The sequence below is a fragment of the Pongo abelii genome, chromosome X (assembly GCF_028885655.2).
Source record: "Pongo abelii isolate AG06213 chromosome X, NHGRI_mPonAbe1-v2.0_pri, whole genome shotgun sequence".
NCBI classification, from domain to species: domain Eukaryota; kingdom Metazoa; phylum Chordata; class Mammalia; order Primates; family Hominidae; genus Pongo; species Pongo abelii.
This window is the reverse complement of record NC_072008.2, coordinates 139,281,724-139,297,139: the sequence shown is the minus strand read 5'-3', so window position 1 is coordinate 139,297,139 and position 15,416 is coordinate 139,281,724. Positions and strand designations below refer to the sequence as shown.

At 41.4% G+C, this 15,416-nt stretch overlaps 1 protein-coding gene across 1 annotated transcript in view; it reads left to right on the top strand.

The window, feature by feature from the left end:
- GPC4 (glypican 4) overlaps window positions 1–12,911 on the top strand; it is a 114,058-nt gene extending 101,147 nt beyond the window's left edge. The window contains exons 4-9 of the mRNA XM_024240980.3: window positions 2,494–2,659; window positions 7,763–7,893; window positions 7,997–8,143; window positions 9,055–9,191; window positions 10,552–10,727; window positions 10,824–12,911. Coding sequence (XP_024096748.1) covers window positions 2,494–2,659; window positions 7,763–7,893; window positions 7,997–8,143; window positions 9,055–9,191; window positions 10,552–10,727; window positions 10,824–11,026 — 960 coding nt within the window. The 3' untranslated portion in view covers window positions 11,027–12,911. The remainder of the gene's footprint in view (window positions 1–2,493; window positions 2,660–7,762; window positions 7,894–7,996; window positions 8,144–9,054; window positions 9,192–10,551; window positions 10,728–10,823) is intronic.
- The last annotated feature ends 2,505 nt before the right edge of the window (window positions 12,912–15,416 follow it).

Below are 15,416 nucleotides of genomic sequence, written 5' to 3'. Positions count from 1 at the left end.
GGGAAACGTGATACATCTGGGAAATCTTTTCATCACAAATGCTTGATAAGGTACAGTACTGGAATCTGATGTTGTGAGATGACTGTCAGCAAGTTGCTTAATCTCTTTGGCTTTGGCTTTGGTTTTCTTATCTATCAAATGTGAGAGCAACACTCAGTGATTTCTCCGGTCCCTTCCAACTCTAAGACTTCTGTGATCCTATGCTTCTCAGGCCACCTCCCCCCTCCAGTCCTGTTTGCTCCTTTATAAAAGGAGAGGGGGACATGTAGGGAAGTCTCAACAATCTGTGACTTTAAAGGAATGAACTTTTAGCTGTCCAGAAAATCTGGCTATCCAGAAAAGGCCATTCCTCCAGGGCATATTGGTTAGCCAAAATTTTACTGTACATTAATACATAGTTAGGACTAATTTAGTGCCTAGGAAAACATTTGGGAATGGTTAAAACTGTGGAAAAATGTTAATTCTTGGTAGGGTAGTGTATACAATTACCATTTTATTGTTACACGTATTCCCCCCTTTTAGGCTAGAGCCTTGTTTGGGATGAGGGGAATGGATATGCACATGCATCACGTAGGAGCCTGACTGTTTTATTTTTTCTCCTGACACCACTAATCCCCTGTTCCTGTTCCTAAGGGCACTGCTGATAAGTGATATCCAAAGTAACACTCCAGAGCAGGTGAAGTGCATTGCTGGGCTGCCCTGCATCCCAGCATCTCTTCCCTGTGGTGGTATCTGCCTCCAAAAGTCTGTGTTTGCGGAACTGGTGGGTACTTACACAGAAGAATGCACTAATCCTCTGATACTGACTCCAAAAGAGGAGGGTGGGGCAGAGAGAATGAGGAGACAGGAACTTTTAATTAGCTGCTAGAATGCTATACCTAGCCCCAATCCCTTCTAAGCATCGAGGAAAACAAGTGACCGGATGGAATCAGCTCTTCTACACCCCAAATAATTTCACTTTATAAAACTAGATGAAATGAAGTCCCATTTCTCTGGAGAGGACGGCCAGCCCAATCTGACTTGGGTAATGTTTCCGTCTTTCTTCCTTTCCTTCCTCACAAACTTCCAGTCGTAGCCCCATGTGTCCTGCCATATGGTGTCCCTGTTTGTTTGTTTGTTTCTTCTTTCTTTCTTTCTTTCTTCCTCCCCTCCCCTTCCCTTCCCTCCCCTTCCCTTCCCTTCCCTTCCCTCCCCTTCCCTCCCCTCCCCTCCCCTCCCCTCCCCTCCCCTCCCCTTCCCTTCCCTCCCCTCCCCTCCCCTCCCCTCCCCTTCCCTTCCCTTCTTTTCTTCCTTTCTTCCTTTATTTCTTTCTTTCGAGACAGAGTCTCACTCTGTCACACAGGCTGGAGTGTAGTGGTGAGATCTCGGGTCACTGCAACCTCCTTCTCCCAGGTTCAAGCAATTCTCCTGCCTCAGCCTCCTGAGTAGCTGGGACTACAGGCACACACCACCATGCCCGGCTAATTTTTGTATTTTTAGTAGAAACGGGGTTTCACCATGCTGGCCAGGCTGGTCTCGAACTCCTGACCTCGTGATCTGCCCGCCTCGGCCTCCCAAAATGCTGAGATTACAGGCGTGAGCCACCGTGCCCGGCAACTGGTGTCCCAGTTTCTGCCTGATGTTTAAGCCCCTCTAAATTCTGGCCACACACATACTCCTGTGCACCTGACCTTATTTCCCACAGTTCCCCAACCCCATTCTGAGATGCAGCGATATGTCCTGTACTCTCCTACAGGTTTTGTTCATTTCATTGAACTTACTCAGGATGCTCTCCCTTTGTTTGACCACTTAAGTCCAGCCCCTTTCTTGAAAATTTAACCAAAGCCCCACCTCTTTCATCAAGTGTTCTGTGAACACTCTGTGCTTTAGTACTCCCCAGCCTTGGAAAACCTTCACACACCCCCTAAGTAAGATATTCTGCCTTGTAGAATATATTAACTTTGCCTTCTGCACAGCTCTTGGCACAGAACAGAAGACACCGTAGGTACCCTTCTAAACCTTGATTTGGGGTTAGGGTTCAAAGGACAGCCTTGTAGTCAATGTAATTCAGAAGAAGATGTGCTTCTGTTCCAGTCTGGCAAAGACAAACACTGATGGTTGAGGCTATTAGCAGGGCGTGCATGGTGGGCACATGAAGATAGTCTCCTCCACTGCATTTCATGGCTCACCCTGCATAGTTATTTGTAAAAGGATTTTGAGATAATTGAGCAATTTATGTGTGTGTGAGAGAGAGACTCCAGGAGGGAAGGCAGTGGGGGAGGAATGGGTGTTTACAGGGTGGGAGTTGGTGCACCTTGTTTGTTTTGGGTCATCTCCCTCCTCTATCTTTTATCTAATCTACATCTTCAGGAGGCAGTCCAGGCTTACTAATTGTGATCAATCACAACTCATTCTTAAGTTCATGGCCAAGCCTTCAGTGTCAATATGATAGAAGCAATTTCTGTCTCTATTTTAGCCCCGCCACTACTGTCTTTTTTTCTTCTCACACATTAGGTAAACCCCACAGCCCAGTGTACCCATGCCCTGTTGAAGATGATCTACTGCTCCCACTGCCGGGGTCTCGTGACTGTGAAGCCATGTTACAACTACTGCTCAAACATCATGAGAGGCTGTTTGGCCAACCAAGGGGATCTCGATTTTGAATGGAACAATTTCATAGGTGAGCAAGTGGTTAACATATTTGTGTTGCTGGAGATAGCTTAGCTTCCAGTCACAAGGAATGTTGTAATTGGCAGCTATGAAATTTGTTTGTTTAAGTGTTACTTATTTAGTGTTTGTCAGAATCCTGACTATGCTCAACTACTTTGAGAATAGTAAAAACATTACTACAAGTGAATGTTCCCTCAAACTAATAGTGGTATTTCTGAAGGTAATAGATACAGTGGCTGCCAGGTTTTAATAATGAGAAAATGCCTTTTTCTCGGAGACAGAGTCTCTTTCTGTCACCTAGGCTGGAGTATAGCAGCACAGTCATAGCTCTATGTAACCTGAAACTCCTGGGTTCAAGCAATCCTCTCACCCTCAGCCCCCCCAAAAGCCCTGGGATTATAGGCACGAGCCACTCCCTGAGAAAGTGTCTTTTTGATATTTCCCCCCAAAAGTCAGTTGTGTTTATGATTATAGGCTTGTATCCATGTAAATGCTGGAGTACAGTCCTCATGGAGTTGTAAAAGTGGCTTTTAAAATGTTATATCTATTACACTGCAACCAAATCTTCTGCAAACCGGCCAGATACGCATTTGTTATTTGGATCAGGTGAAATCTGATTGAGAAATTCAGGGATTCTGTTTCTGTACACCATTTAGCAATAGTAGTCTGCTCTGGTGAGAGTGGAAGGACTTTAGCCCTGAGAATTTAAGGGATACGTATTCCTGCATATATATTCCACCTAGAAAACATTCTTGGAACCCAGACAGCAATGTAAATAAAGTGGCCAATTGCTGAGAGGGTTAGTTATGATTTGGAAAGGACAAATTAAGGAGAATTTAAATGTCCAGTTGTCAATTACCTTGATGCCTGAAGCAACAGTAACCAGTGTTGAAGTTCCTTATGCTGAGTATTAGTAGGACCGCACACACATACTAACAGCTCACAAAAAGAAACTCACATTTTTCCCCACCCTAGTCACCTTTGCATAATTGCCGAATTTGAGTGTCTTTATAAGCACCTGTTTTTCACTTATTCGTCCAAATCATGGGAACATGCATGCAGTTTTCTGGCTTGTTTTTTGGGGGGAGGTGAGGGGTGTTAAGGTTGGGGAATGCTTTTTAGTCTGTGTGAGAGCTAATTACCATATTAACTCCGTTTGAAAGTGCATCAATAAATTGGCTCCAACAGATTCTTAAGAACACTGACACAGGGGGAAAAAAAAGATGTGAATATTAAGCACTTCAGCACAATTGTAGCCTAAATAGCTCAAAGCTAGAAGACCTGAAAAAATCTTCTACACACAGAAAAGCAGAATCTCATGAAAGGGAAGGCATAAGACCAGCAAAGACACACAGGCCAAATGGCACATCATGCCTAGAATGAAGCCATGGGAGAAACTGTTGATTCAAAATATTTCTCATGGAAGTAAAAACCCATAGAATTTCCAGATCTAAAGTCGCTGTTTTTGTTTTCTCTCTCTCTCTTTAATCCCACACTCATCCCCACACCCAAATGTTAAGTTTGCAGTTCACTTTTGCAAAATTGAATTTTTAAAGAAAGTTGGTGATCCTTTTCAATTTCCCCTATAATTCACTGTTTCTCCAGGCAAGGTAGTAGAATTTGCCATATGGTACAAAAAAGTGTATGGTGACAGTGATCGAATTTTGCTAACTTTTCTACAGACACATTGGGAATGGAATGCAGAAGGGCATGGCCCTTGCCACTGTTTTGATACTCTAACATGTCTAGCAGCAACTATAACTAAACTCATATCCTTATATTAAAATACAAATGCTCCTACATGTTTTTCCTGGAGTTTACAGGTCCATATCAAATCAAAACCATACTCTGGCTTTCTTAATTGATGTTTTAAATCAGTTACTCTAAAACAAAGAGGACTTAAGTTGCTGTTGTTGTTCTTGTTGTGCATTTTTAAAATTACATTTGTTATCTTTGAAGAAACAAAATTAAACCCAAGTAGAAGTTGATAGGATTTCTGAATCGATTTTTCCCTATTTTAAGTGATAACTTTTTGGAGAGATGAGGTATATAATTGTATCTAAACTTTGTTTTTAATGGGTATGCTATTCTTTATTTCTAATAAGCAGATATAAAAGACCAGGAGTAATAGACATTGTTAATCTCCAGTGCTTTTTCATGAATTTTTCACAAGGGTTTAATTAATCTGCTTTGTGGTTGTAGAATTCAGTCCCAATTTACATGCCTCTGCTGAAATTCTTTTTTTATGTCTTGTCTCTCTCTCTTTTTTTTTCCTCTTTGCAAGGAATTTTTCTTTCCCCTTTAAATGACTGCAGCTAATGAATGGTCAAGGGCTTTTTCCCCCTTCTTTAAATCAGATCTTGGGGTTAAGTCGGGAAACTGCCTTTTGTTCTTCTGGTCAGGTCGGGAGGCTGAAGATGTGGGTTTCTGATTATTGGCAGCACAATGCAAAAGGAATCGCTTTCCCTAGTGAGAAGGGGATGCTTTGTTGCTGGGGATGTGGGGGGAGACTCAGTGCCAGTGTCTTGAGCACTGAAATCATGCAGTTGGACTAGACCCTTTAAGAGACTAAGGATGAACTGGTTTTCCAAATCCGTCTTCTTGTTGCCATGCTCTTCCTCTCCTCTCTTAACTGCATCTGCAACTGGCCATGAATTGAGACCCTTTACTAAATGTTGAAGTCTTGTCAACCTTTTATCAGGATGGATCCAAATAGTAAAAACACCTTAGAACTTGGTTTTATAAGAGACTGGTTTATATGAAACCTTCACTTGGAAATATAAACCAAATACCTCCCTTGCCCCCACCAACAAAAGTCAGTTTCTGGAGAATCATAAATTATGCTAAGGTGCAACTTGTTCTCCATCACATACTGTAGCTGTGTTAACACTCATTTGACTCAGGGCCAACCCTATTAATGTCGCATGTTGCTGCCAGTGGGAATTTAGTATTGGGATTGCTGGCGGAGACATCAGCCAGGTCCTGGCAGGAGGCAGGAGCCAGTCAGATATCCCGCAAACAAGGGCCTCCGTGGCGCGTATCAGCCAGAAGAAAACCCAAACTCCAAACCAATCATCTTTGGCTTTCTCTTGAGGCTTCTTATCAGGGTTGGCTGCTGTTACAGAAGAGCCGATTGATAGCCAATCATGACTTCCTCCAGGGGTTAGAGGCAGCTTTGGCTCCCGGGCTGCAGACTGCAGGCAGAATGCTCTTCAGTCGCATTCTTCAGCTGTGCAACACGCAACGCCATGGCACCGGCCCCAACAAAGGCCCAGCTTCCCCCTCCATTCCCAGGCTCTTGTGTATAGCCGGCTGGCTCAGAGTTTACAAAGACGCCAAACAGCCAGAAGAATTGGGGTTTATGTTTCCTTTCAGTCTTTCACAAACACATTAGTGATCTGGCCACTCCTTGCCACTAGGGGAATAAGGAGTTACAAAATGCACTGGGTTTTGTTGTTGTTGTTGTTGTTGTTGTTATTTAAACGTCTGCATTTTAGATGTTTATTATCTGTCTATTCGTAATATTTTTATTGGGAGCAGGTGATTTCTTCTCAGCTTATGAAGGAATGTGCTTTCTGTATGTGGCAGCCCTGATGATTTGACACTGATGAACACATTTAAGTTGTGCTCCACTTGTTTACAAAAGTCTCCTTTTGCTAGCACATCAAAAGCATTTTTTTTCTCTCCTCTAGTACAATGGTATATTCATGCTTTCAGCCCTTACTTAGAGTTAGAAGCATCACTTGATTGGCGCTTACCACAATGCATTCTGAAACTTCATTTGTTATTACTGTTTTAAAAATTGCATTTCACGGAAATCTATTTGTGGTTTGTGACATCAGAATTGTAGTTTAGAGAAATGACCCCGTGCATTAAAATGTTGTGTAGCATTTGTTCTAGGTTGAAGGTGAAAGGTTGATGACTAGATTTGGTTTCATTGATATGCTGATGCCTATGCTCCTTTCCACTAGAAAGCTTAGGTAGAAGCTCAGCTGGGGGCTGCAGTTGTCAGCGGTGTTCTTTGGGAAGGACACAATCTTCCGGAAACTAGCTCTTCTTTCTAGTAACCATCCTTGCACTACCTGAAGATGATAGATAATGTGGGTCTAACTCCTTTCTTGCCACGCACTAAGCACTAGAGTGTAAAGGGGGGATAAACAAGTTTAAAAGTTCACTGTTTGTCATTAATGAAGCATCCTTTATGTCATTTGGGGTTTTCATTTCCAAGTTCTTCCAATTTTGTAAAACAGGTAGCAGCCAAAAATACTAAGCCTCATAATCCTAAGAAACATATATGACAAGAAAACAAAGACAATGTATTTTACTGAAGCGATTCAGTGCTTACCGGAAAATGCCATGCTACTCCAGAGTCTAAAGCAGGATAATCGGTGAAGATATATACTGTGAGCCCACTAATTTTGTATACTGTGTCTTGTGTCATCTTCTCACTTGGAAAAAAAAAAGGAGATACATGCCTTAAGATAAATTGAAGCCATTGTATTTGCAATGAGAAGTTTTTCTTAATGCGAAAATTGGATTATTCAAAGTTTTATTATTTGAAAAGTCATTAGAATTCCTAGGAACCCTTTCATTTGTATTATCCAACGGTGCACTCAAGGATCTGAGGGGTTTTGTTTTTAAAAACGAAAGAAAAGAATTAATATGCCAGCATCTTAACTGATTTATGTTTTTGACTCTTGTAAATGGAATGTGAAATGAGAAGATCCTAGGGAAGTCTCTGGGAGAACTGGCATGTTATTTTGCCTCCAGCCTTAGGTTTGTCATCTGGGAGCTAACTAAGAGCCTTACAGTGACAGTGGCTGACACACGAATAATCAGTATTGAGGAAAGTTCCTGATTGGGTTTCCTTGCTGTAGAACTAAGCCTTCATCTGGCCATTTCACACTTTAGAGAGCTAGTGATGCATAGTGACTAAATGCAGTTTGGTGTAAGGGAAATAGATATAAAAACAAGAATTCATTATGATCCATGCCTTACTTCCCCTGCCCCCATGCAGGAAACAGACAGAAAAAAAAATCAGATTGATTTGCCCAAGGCCAGACTAATGATTGACTTTTTATGCTGTATTGTTCTTCCCCAAACCTCATATTAGATGCTATGCTGATGGTGGCAGAGAGGCTAGAGGGTCCTTTCAACATTGAATCGGTCATGGATCCCATCGATGTGAAGATTTCTGATGCTATTATGAACATGCAGGATAATAGTGTTCAAGTGTCTCAGAAGGTAATGAAGGCAGGATGCTGGAAAGGGGAGCTAGGGACCTCCGCCCCCCGCCCCCCGCCTTGGGAGTGACTTCCCTAACATGACGACACTTACTCTAATGCAGGTTTTCCAGGGATGTGGACCCCCCAAGCCCCTCCCAGCTGGACGAATTTCTCGTTCCATCTCTGAAAGTGCCTTTAGTGCTCGCTTCAGACCACATCACCCCGAGGAACGCCCAACCACAGCAGCTGGCACTAGTTTGGACCGACTGGTGAGCGTTTTGGCAGGAAGGGCCGTGTTTAATGACAAAGAACTGAAAACTCTTGCTCAAAATGAATTTTTAGCTGGAAGGCTAACAAGTGTGGGTCTTTCAGGTGTCACTTTTCAAGCAAATACGATGTGGATGTCAGTCAATCTGCCTGTCCCATTTTCTAGCCCAGAAAGTTCCTGGGTAGTCAAGGAGTTATGATGCAATAAGTCTAGTCTCAAAACTTCTCTTTAGATTCACCATGCATTTACTGAACATCTACTATGTGCCCATCACCATGCTAGGCACAGAGAAGCTCAGAGAAATAAGGCAGATCCTTGTTCTCAAAAGGCACCAACAAGGAGGCAAAGAGGGAGAAGTAGATGTTCCAGGCTTATTAACATAAAATGATGTTTGGTAAACGCTGAGATGGGAGAAGAGTGAATAACTGTAGGCAAATTGCTTTATCCACAGTAATATGCTACAGAAATGTAAGAAACTATTCCTACAGTAGTAGGAACACAGAAGAGGGAGCCTGAGGAGACAGGGATGGAGAGAAAGAGCAATAGTAGCTATGTTTCACAGAATGCATAATATACGTGCTTGATCCTGACTCTAAAAGCCTTAGGAGAAGAGACTGCGTGTTATCTTTGTGCCTACAGGGCATGGAACCTGGTAGGCCTCAGATGGTACTTACAATGAGGTGGACAAGGGGTCTAGGCCACTCCTTTGGAGCTTGCATTTCAACTATTCATTTGAGTGGTTTTGTACTTCTAAGATATAAATTGGAGTTGCATCTTCCTCTTCTAACTAAAGTTGAAAATGAATTGCATATCACTCTGGAGATACTTTGGAAATGGCCAGAAGGCACACTTGTAGGTAGTTTTGTCTTGTCTTACAATGATCTTTTTTTGTTGTTGTTGTTTCATAATTAGGTTACTGATGTCAAGGAGAAACTGAAACAGGCCAAGAAATTCTGGTCCTCCCTTCCGAGCAACGTTTGCAACGATGAGAGGATGGCTGCAGGAAACGGCAATGAGGATGACTGCTGGAATGGGAAAGGCAAAAGCAGGTTAGTGTCTGTTGAATGAATTTGAAGTCTCTCCCTTCCTAGATGCCTGGGTGACCTTCAGAGAGGGTTCTCTCAATTGTCAACCGAGGCATCAGGAAGCAATTCACAGTAGGTAGCAACAACATGGAAGGCTTCTAGGCGTTCTTAGGAACAGGCTTTGCACTAGGAGTGTTGAGAAGGCACCCAGTTACTTACAAAGAGTGCTGAGTCAAAAGTTTGACAGTAGTTATAGTCTCGTATTAGGGCCGTTCCAATAATGTCATTATTTTTAAAATATTTAATGCCTGTGGCTCTTTGCCCAATGGCCTAGCCTCATAAATAACCAGTTCTCAAAGGTTCCATTCTCTGACTTGATGCCCTGTGTCCCTCCCTTAGACGCTCAGTAACTTAGAGAAGTACCCATACTTTTGTTTGTTTGTTTGAGATGGAGTCTTGCTCTTTTGCCCAGGCTGGAGTGTAGTGGCACAATCTCGGCTCACTGCAACCTCTGCCTCCCGGGTTCAAGCGATTCTCCTGCCTCAGCCTCCTGAGTAGCTAGGACTACAGGTGCCTGCCACCATGCCCAGCTAATTTTTTTTTTTTTTTTTTGTATTTTTAGTAGAGACGGGGTTTCACCATGTTAGCCAGGATGGTCTCGATCTCCTGACCTTGTGATCTGCCTGCCTCGGCCTCCCAAAGTGCTGGGATTACAGGTGTGAGCCACCGCACCCAGCCAGTACCCATACTTCTTTACTTCAACCCACCATCCTCCTCAAGAGGGATAGCTAGCTTCCTTCCTTCCTTTCTTCCTTCCTTCCTCCAACAGAGTATCACTGTCACCCTGCTAGAATGCAGTGGCGCAATCTTGGCTCATTGCAACCTCACTGCAATCTCAGCTGCTGGAATGCAGTGGTGCAATCTTGGCTCACTGCAACCTTCGCCTCCTGGGTTCAAGTGATTCTCCTGTGTCAGCTTCCTGAGTATCTGGGATTACAGACACACACCACCATACCCGGCTCATTTTCATATTTTTAGTAGAGACAGGGTTTCACTATGTTGGCCAGGTTGGTCTTGAATGCCTGACCTCAAGTGATCCACCCACCTCAGCCTCCAAAAGTGCTGTGATAGCTTTGAAGAAGGTTTCCATCAAATTGGAGAAATGAGGAATCCACAGGAACAAGAAAGATTAGAGTTCATTAGGAATTGAAGAACTTCCATCTAATTTTGCTTAGTGGAAATACTAGAATCTAGTAGAAATATTTGATAACCTCTTGTATAATCTTCATAATCTTCACGCCTGTAATCCCAGCACTTTGGGAGGCAGACAGATAAAATCTTTTTGCTTTACGAATCATCTTACTGGGGTCATTTTACATTCCAGGTACCTGTTTGCAGTGACAGGAAATGGATTAGCCAACCAGGGCAACAACCCAGAGGTCCAGGTTGACACCAGCAAACCAGACATACTGATCCTTCGTCAAATCATGGCTCTTCGAGTGATGACCAGCAAGATGAAGAATGCGTACAATGGGAACGACGTGGACTTCTTTGATATCAGTAAGCATTTGTGGTTTGAAAGTACAAATTGCTCTTGTATGCCTTCTGATGAGAACAAGTGGAATGAAATCTCTATTCCATTTTTTTTTAAACTAGGTGATGAAAGTAGTGGAGAAGGAAGTGGAAGTGGCTGTGAGTATCAGCAGTGCCCTTCGGAGTTTGACTACAATGCCACTGACCATGCTGGGAAGAGTGCCAATGAGAAAGCTGACAGTGCTGGTGTCCGTCCTGGGGCACAGGCCTACCTCCTCACTGTCTTCTGCATCTTGTTCCTGGTTATGCAGAGAGAGTGGAGATAATTCTCAAACTCTGAGAAAAAGTGTTCATCAAAAAGTTAAAAGGCACCCGTTATCACTTTTCTACCATCCTAGTGACTTTGCTTTTTAAATGAATGGACAACAATGTACAGTTTTTACTATGTGGCCACTGGTTTAAGAAGTGCTGACTTTGTTTTTTCATTCAGTTTTGGGAGGAAAAGGGACTGTGCATTGAGTTGGTTCCTGCTCCCCCAAACCATGTTAAACGTGGCTAACAGTGTAGGTACAGAACTATAGTTAGTTGTGCATTTGTGATTTTATCACTCTATTATTTGTTTGTATGTTTTTTTCTCATTTCGTTTGTGGGTTTTTTTTTCCAACTATGATCTCGCCTTGTTTCTTACAAGCAAACCAGGGTCCCTTCTTGGCATGTAACATGTACGTATTTCTGAAATATTAAATAGCTGTACAGAAGCAGGTTTTATTTATCATGTTATCTTATTAAAAGAAAAAGCCCAAAAAGCAGTAAAATTTCCATTTCTCCCTGTTATTTTAGTTGCCTTATCTGGAGAGATGTGGAGGTGATTTTCTTTTTTTTTTTTTTAATTATTATTAAGTTAGGACAGAATGTGAGGGCACAAGCAGGCTTCTGAGCCACTTGTCAGATTGTATTCAAAGCATCAATCCAAGAAGAAGTTTATACGTACTTCATTTATTGGTGATAATTGGAAGAGACTGCAGACTACTGCTTTGAATGAGTTGAATTACGTAAGCTAAGATCACTATAGGTCCATTTCTTGAACCTACTTATACATAAAATGTAACCCATTTAGAAAAAGATTCTGGATATCATCCCCTTTGAAAGATAGAAAGCATTCAGGATGTCCCAGTTATCACATGTTCACACTTGGGTTTGGGGGTGTTTTTTTAAAAACCAGGCAGGTTAGCTAGCCCACCGTGTGCTGGTTTTCATGTTCACACTGACCCTATTTGAATTAATATCCTAATGGCAGCAATAAGTGACCAGCAATCTCATTTAATCCCCTTTGTTAGAGTGGTCGAGATTTCAAACCCAACTATGTACAGGGAGCTGTCTGAGAGCTAGCCAGAACTGGGGTATAGCCTGGGCTCAGGGAATAGCTGTCAACACTCGGGCAAAGTTTTTGTCTGTGCATGTGTATCTCCATTTGTTTTGGGATCCCAGTTTTTGTTTTAAGAGAGTATAAGGTGTCTCATTTGAGTCTTTTTCTTACCCAGCCCCCTCTTATCAGTAAAACAAATGACTTGCCATGGTTCACAGCAATGTGCTGCGATCCAAGATATCAGCCAAGGAGCCCACTTAGGGGAGAACTAGGTGTCCAGATTTTTGTACGTGTTGTTTTTCTTGGGGGATGGGGTGGGGTGGGAGTAGGTAGAGCTGAGAATACTACATCTTAGTGGTGACCTTTAGCCACATGGGTGAAGTGGCAAAGGCCATGGCCATATCTGTTGTCCCAGGCCAAAGACTAACAACTGCCTTGGGAATCCCTTCCTTGTGTCCTTACCAAATGATAGCTCATAAAACTGTGATAATGTAACAAATCACTTTCAAAGGAGTTCCCAGAAGTCTTCAGAAAGACTAAAATTCTGTCTCTTCCTGCTTTAGACAGCCATTAAGATCCCAACTAATTTTACCGAACCTAAAACCCACAAAGAGGTTGTTTGTGTTATTGTTCAATCTTCAGTTGTAAGAGTAATTCTCTATTTTTATATTGAAACATAATTACTTGATAGCTCAGGGTCTACATTTCATTCAACTTTTTACACCAAATTCTGCAGAGTGGTCAGAATGGAATATTGGGGGCTGTTGTAAACAGAGGCTTAATTTTATTAGAAGTAGCCAGTTATTTATTAAAGCATGATGTTAATAAAATAGGCATATTCTGGCTGTTGTGTATAAGTGTTTTTTTTTTAAAACAAATCACAGAAGACATAAAATTGAAAAGGCACTCCATTTATATATGAGGGAAAATAGATTGTAAATAGCTAAGGGGCCTTGTGAGAACTTGGAAAATGTGCTGATACTTAGTAACTACCTCAGTTGTGAGGAATTTCCTTTTTAGCTTAGACTGCTATTACTTTTACTTGGTAGAAATGAATCTGGTCTCCAAAATATGGCTCAGAGAGTTATCCCCATAGACCTTGTTAGATTGTTTTTAATTTAAAACCTTGAACTCTGCCCAGCTGTTTTCTTCCAGTCAAATTCTCTAAACCAATAACATTTTCCGAATTAAATATTCTTGAAGGTTCGTCTGAACTCTTACTGATTTGTTTTCTTTCTTTGCATTTTTTCCTGTTACTCTTTTATTATTTAAATTGTCTCTTGCTTTCCAACTTCAACTATGAAATAAACAAATCATAGATTTTTCCATTCAGGTCTGACTGGATAACTCTTGGCTTCTAACCAGCTGGCAAGCTCACCCCCACTCCCCAAAAAAGAAGAAAGGCAAGTTGAATATTTTAAAACCTTAAGAGTTTGGAGTATGAAGTAGAATAAAAGCCTTGTTAGGAGAAGACCTGACTTTTCCAAAGTTAACAGCATGTGAAGGGCTTGTGTTTTACAAAGTCATTTATAAATTATTTTTCTTTAAAACACGTCACCTACTCTGTACCTTAAAGAAACATTTTACAACTCTTAGATTTATATTTTATTTCAAAAATCGTAACTAGCACCTGTTATTTTGATTAAAAGACACTGCGAAGAATTGACGTAAATTGCTAAAGTTTAGTTACTGAGTGTTCAAAACCTAACAGTTCACATGAAGTAAAAATTGTCATTTGTGATTACAGAATCAAAATAAAAATAGGTATGAATGGTGCTACACAAATTTCTGCTTCCCCTTTGTTAGCAGAATATGTCTATTTACATAGCTAAAGGGTAGTAGGTTATTAGGTTAGTGCAAAAGTAACTGCAGTTTTTGCCATTACTTTCAATGGCAAAATACTAACAGTTATCTACTAGAGGAGGGTGTGTGTGTGTGTGTGTGCGTGTGCGCGCACACGCGCATGCACATGTAATGTCACTGCTAAGCCAAATGTAACTTTCTACCTTTTTTGAAACAACAACAAAGTACTCAAAATTCTTCTGACTTTGAACTTCATGGGGAAAAATATAACTGCATACCGTGATACATTTCACAAACTCAGTTTCTACTTTTTAACTCCTAAAATTCTTCTAAAATTCCTTTTTATATATGTGAAAAATATCTGAGAGATGACATTTGGTAACAGGAACTCTGTTCTATCAATGAGCCAAATGCCAAATAATATTTACTTGTGTACTTAGTTTTTAATTAGGTAATATATTGACAGGGTTTAAAAAACAGAACATACATCAAGAGACTGAGTGAATTTTCCTCCCATTCCTGCTTCCATCTGCCAAGTTGTCCCCATACCCCAAGTAAGCTCTTACTAGTTACTTATGTATGTCTTCTTCCAAAGTTTATTTATGCATATACAAGTGAATATGAATAGAAGTTTACTCCTTTTTGTCATATAAAAGGTAGCATTTTTGTTTGATTTTTGTTTGTGGGGTTTTTTTGTTTGTTTGTTTGTTTGTTTTTTTTTTTGAGACGGAGGCTCCCTGTGTCCCCTAGGCTAGAGTGCAGTGGCGCAATCTCAGCTCACCGCAACCTCCGCCTTCCGCCTCAAGCAATCCTCCCAACTCAGCCTCATGAGTAGCTGGGATTACAGGTGTGCGCCACCACATCCGGCTAATTTTGTATTTTTAGTAGAGACAGGATTTCACTATGTTGGCCAGGCTGGTCTCGAACTCCTGGGCTCAAGTGATCCTCCCACCTCGGCCTCCCAAAGTGCTGGAATTGCAGGCATGAGCCACTGCGCCCATCAAAAAGGTAGCATTTTATGCTTATAATGTCCTATTTCTTTAGGTTAATTTTTTGAATATTGAGAATAGGAGACTAAGGATACAGCTCTGTAATTAAGTTTAGGATTCCTATTCTAAAGGCATGGCTTCTCAGTGTTTTACTGTATTTTGGCCCAGATTAATTTAAGTAGTTTTTCAAGAAACAAACATTGAATAGAGTGAGGGATAGTTTGGCATTATAGCACTATAACCCCAGAGTGTACAATTTGGATGCTTTCTGTTTTTCTTAAGGTTTATTTTTGGTAGTTTGTTTTCATATCATCACCAGTGCAGAAGACATTAGCCAAAGCAGTTCGGAAGATCCTCTCAGAACACAGCACATTAATACCACTGTTCATGCTTAGGAATGGTTCACAGGAGCTGTTGTGACCTGGAATTTACTCATATTCTATTAGAATAAAGTATTCATTTTTTTTGAGACAGGATATTACTCTGTCACCCAGGCTGGAGTGCAGTGGCACCATCAGAGCTCACTGCAACCTTGGACTCCTGTGCTTGAGTGATCCT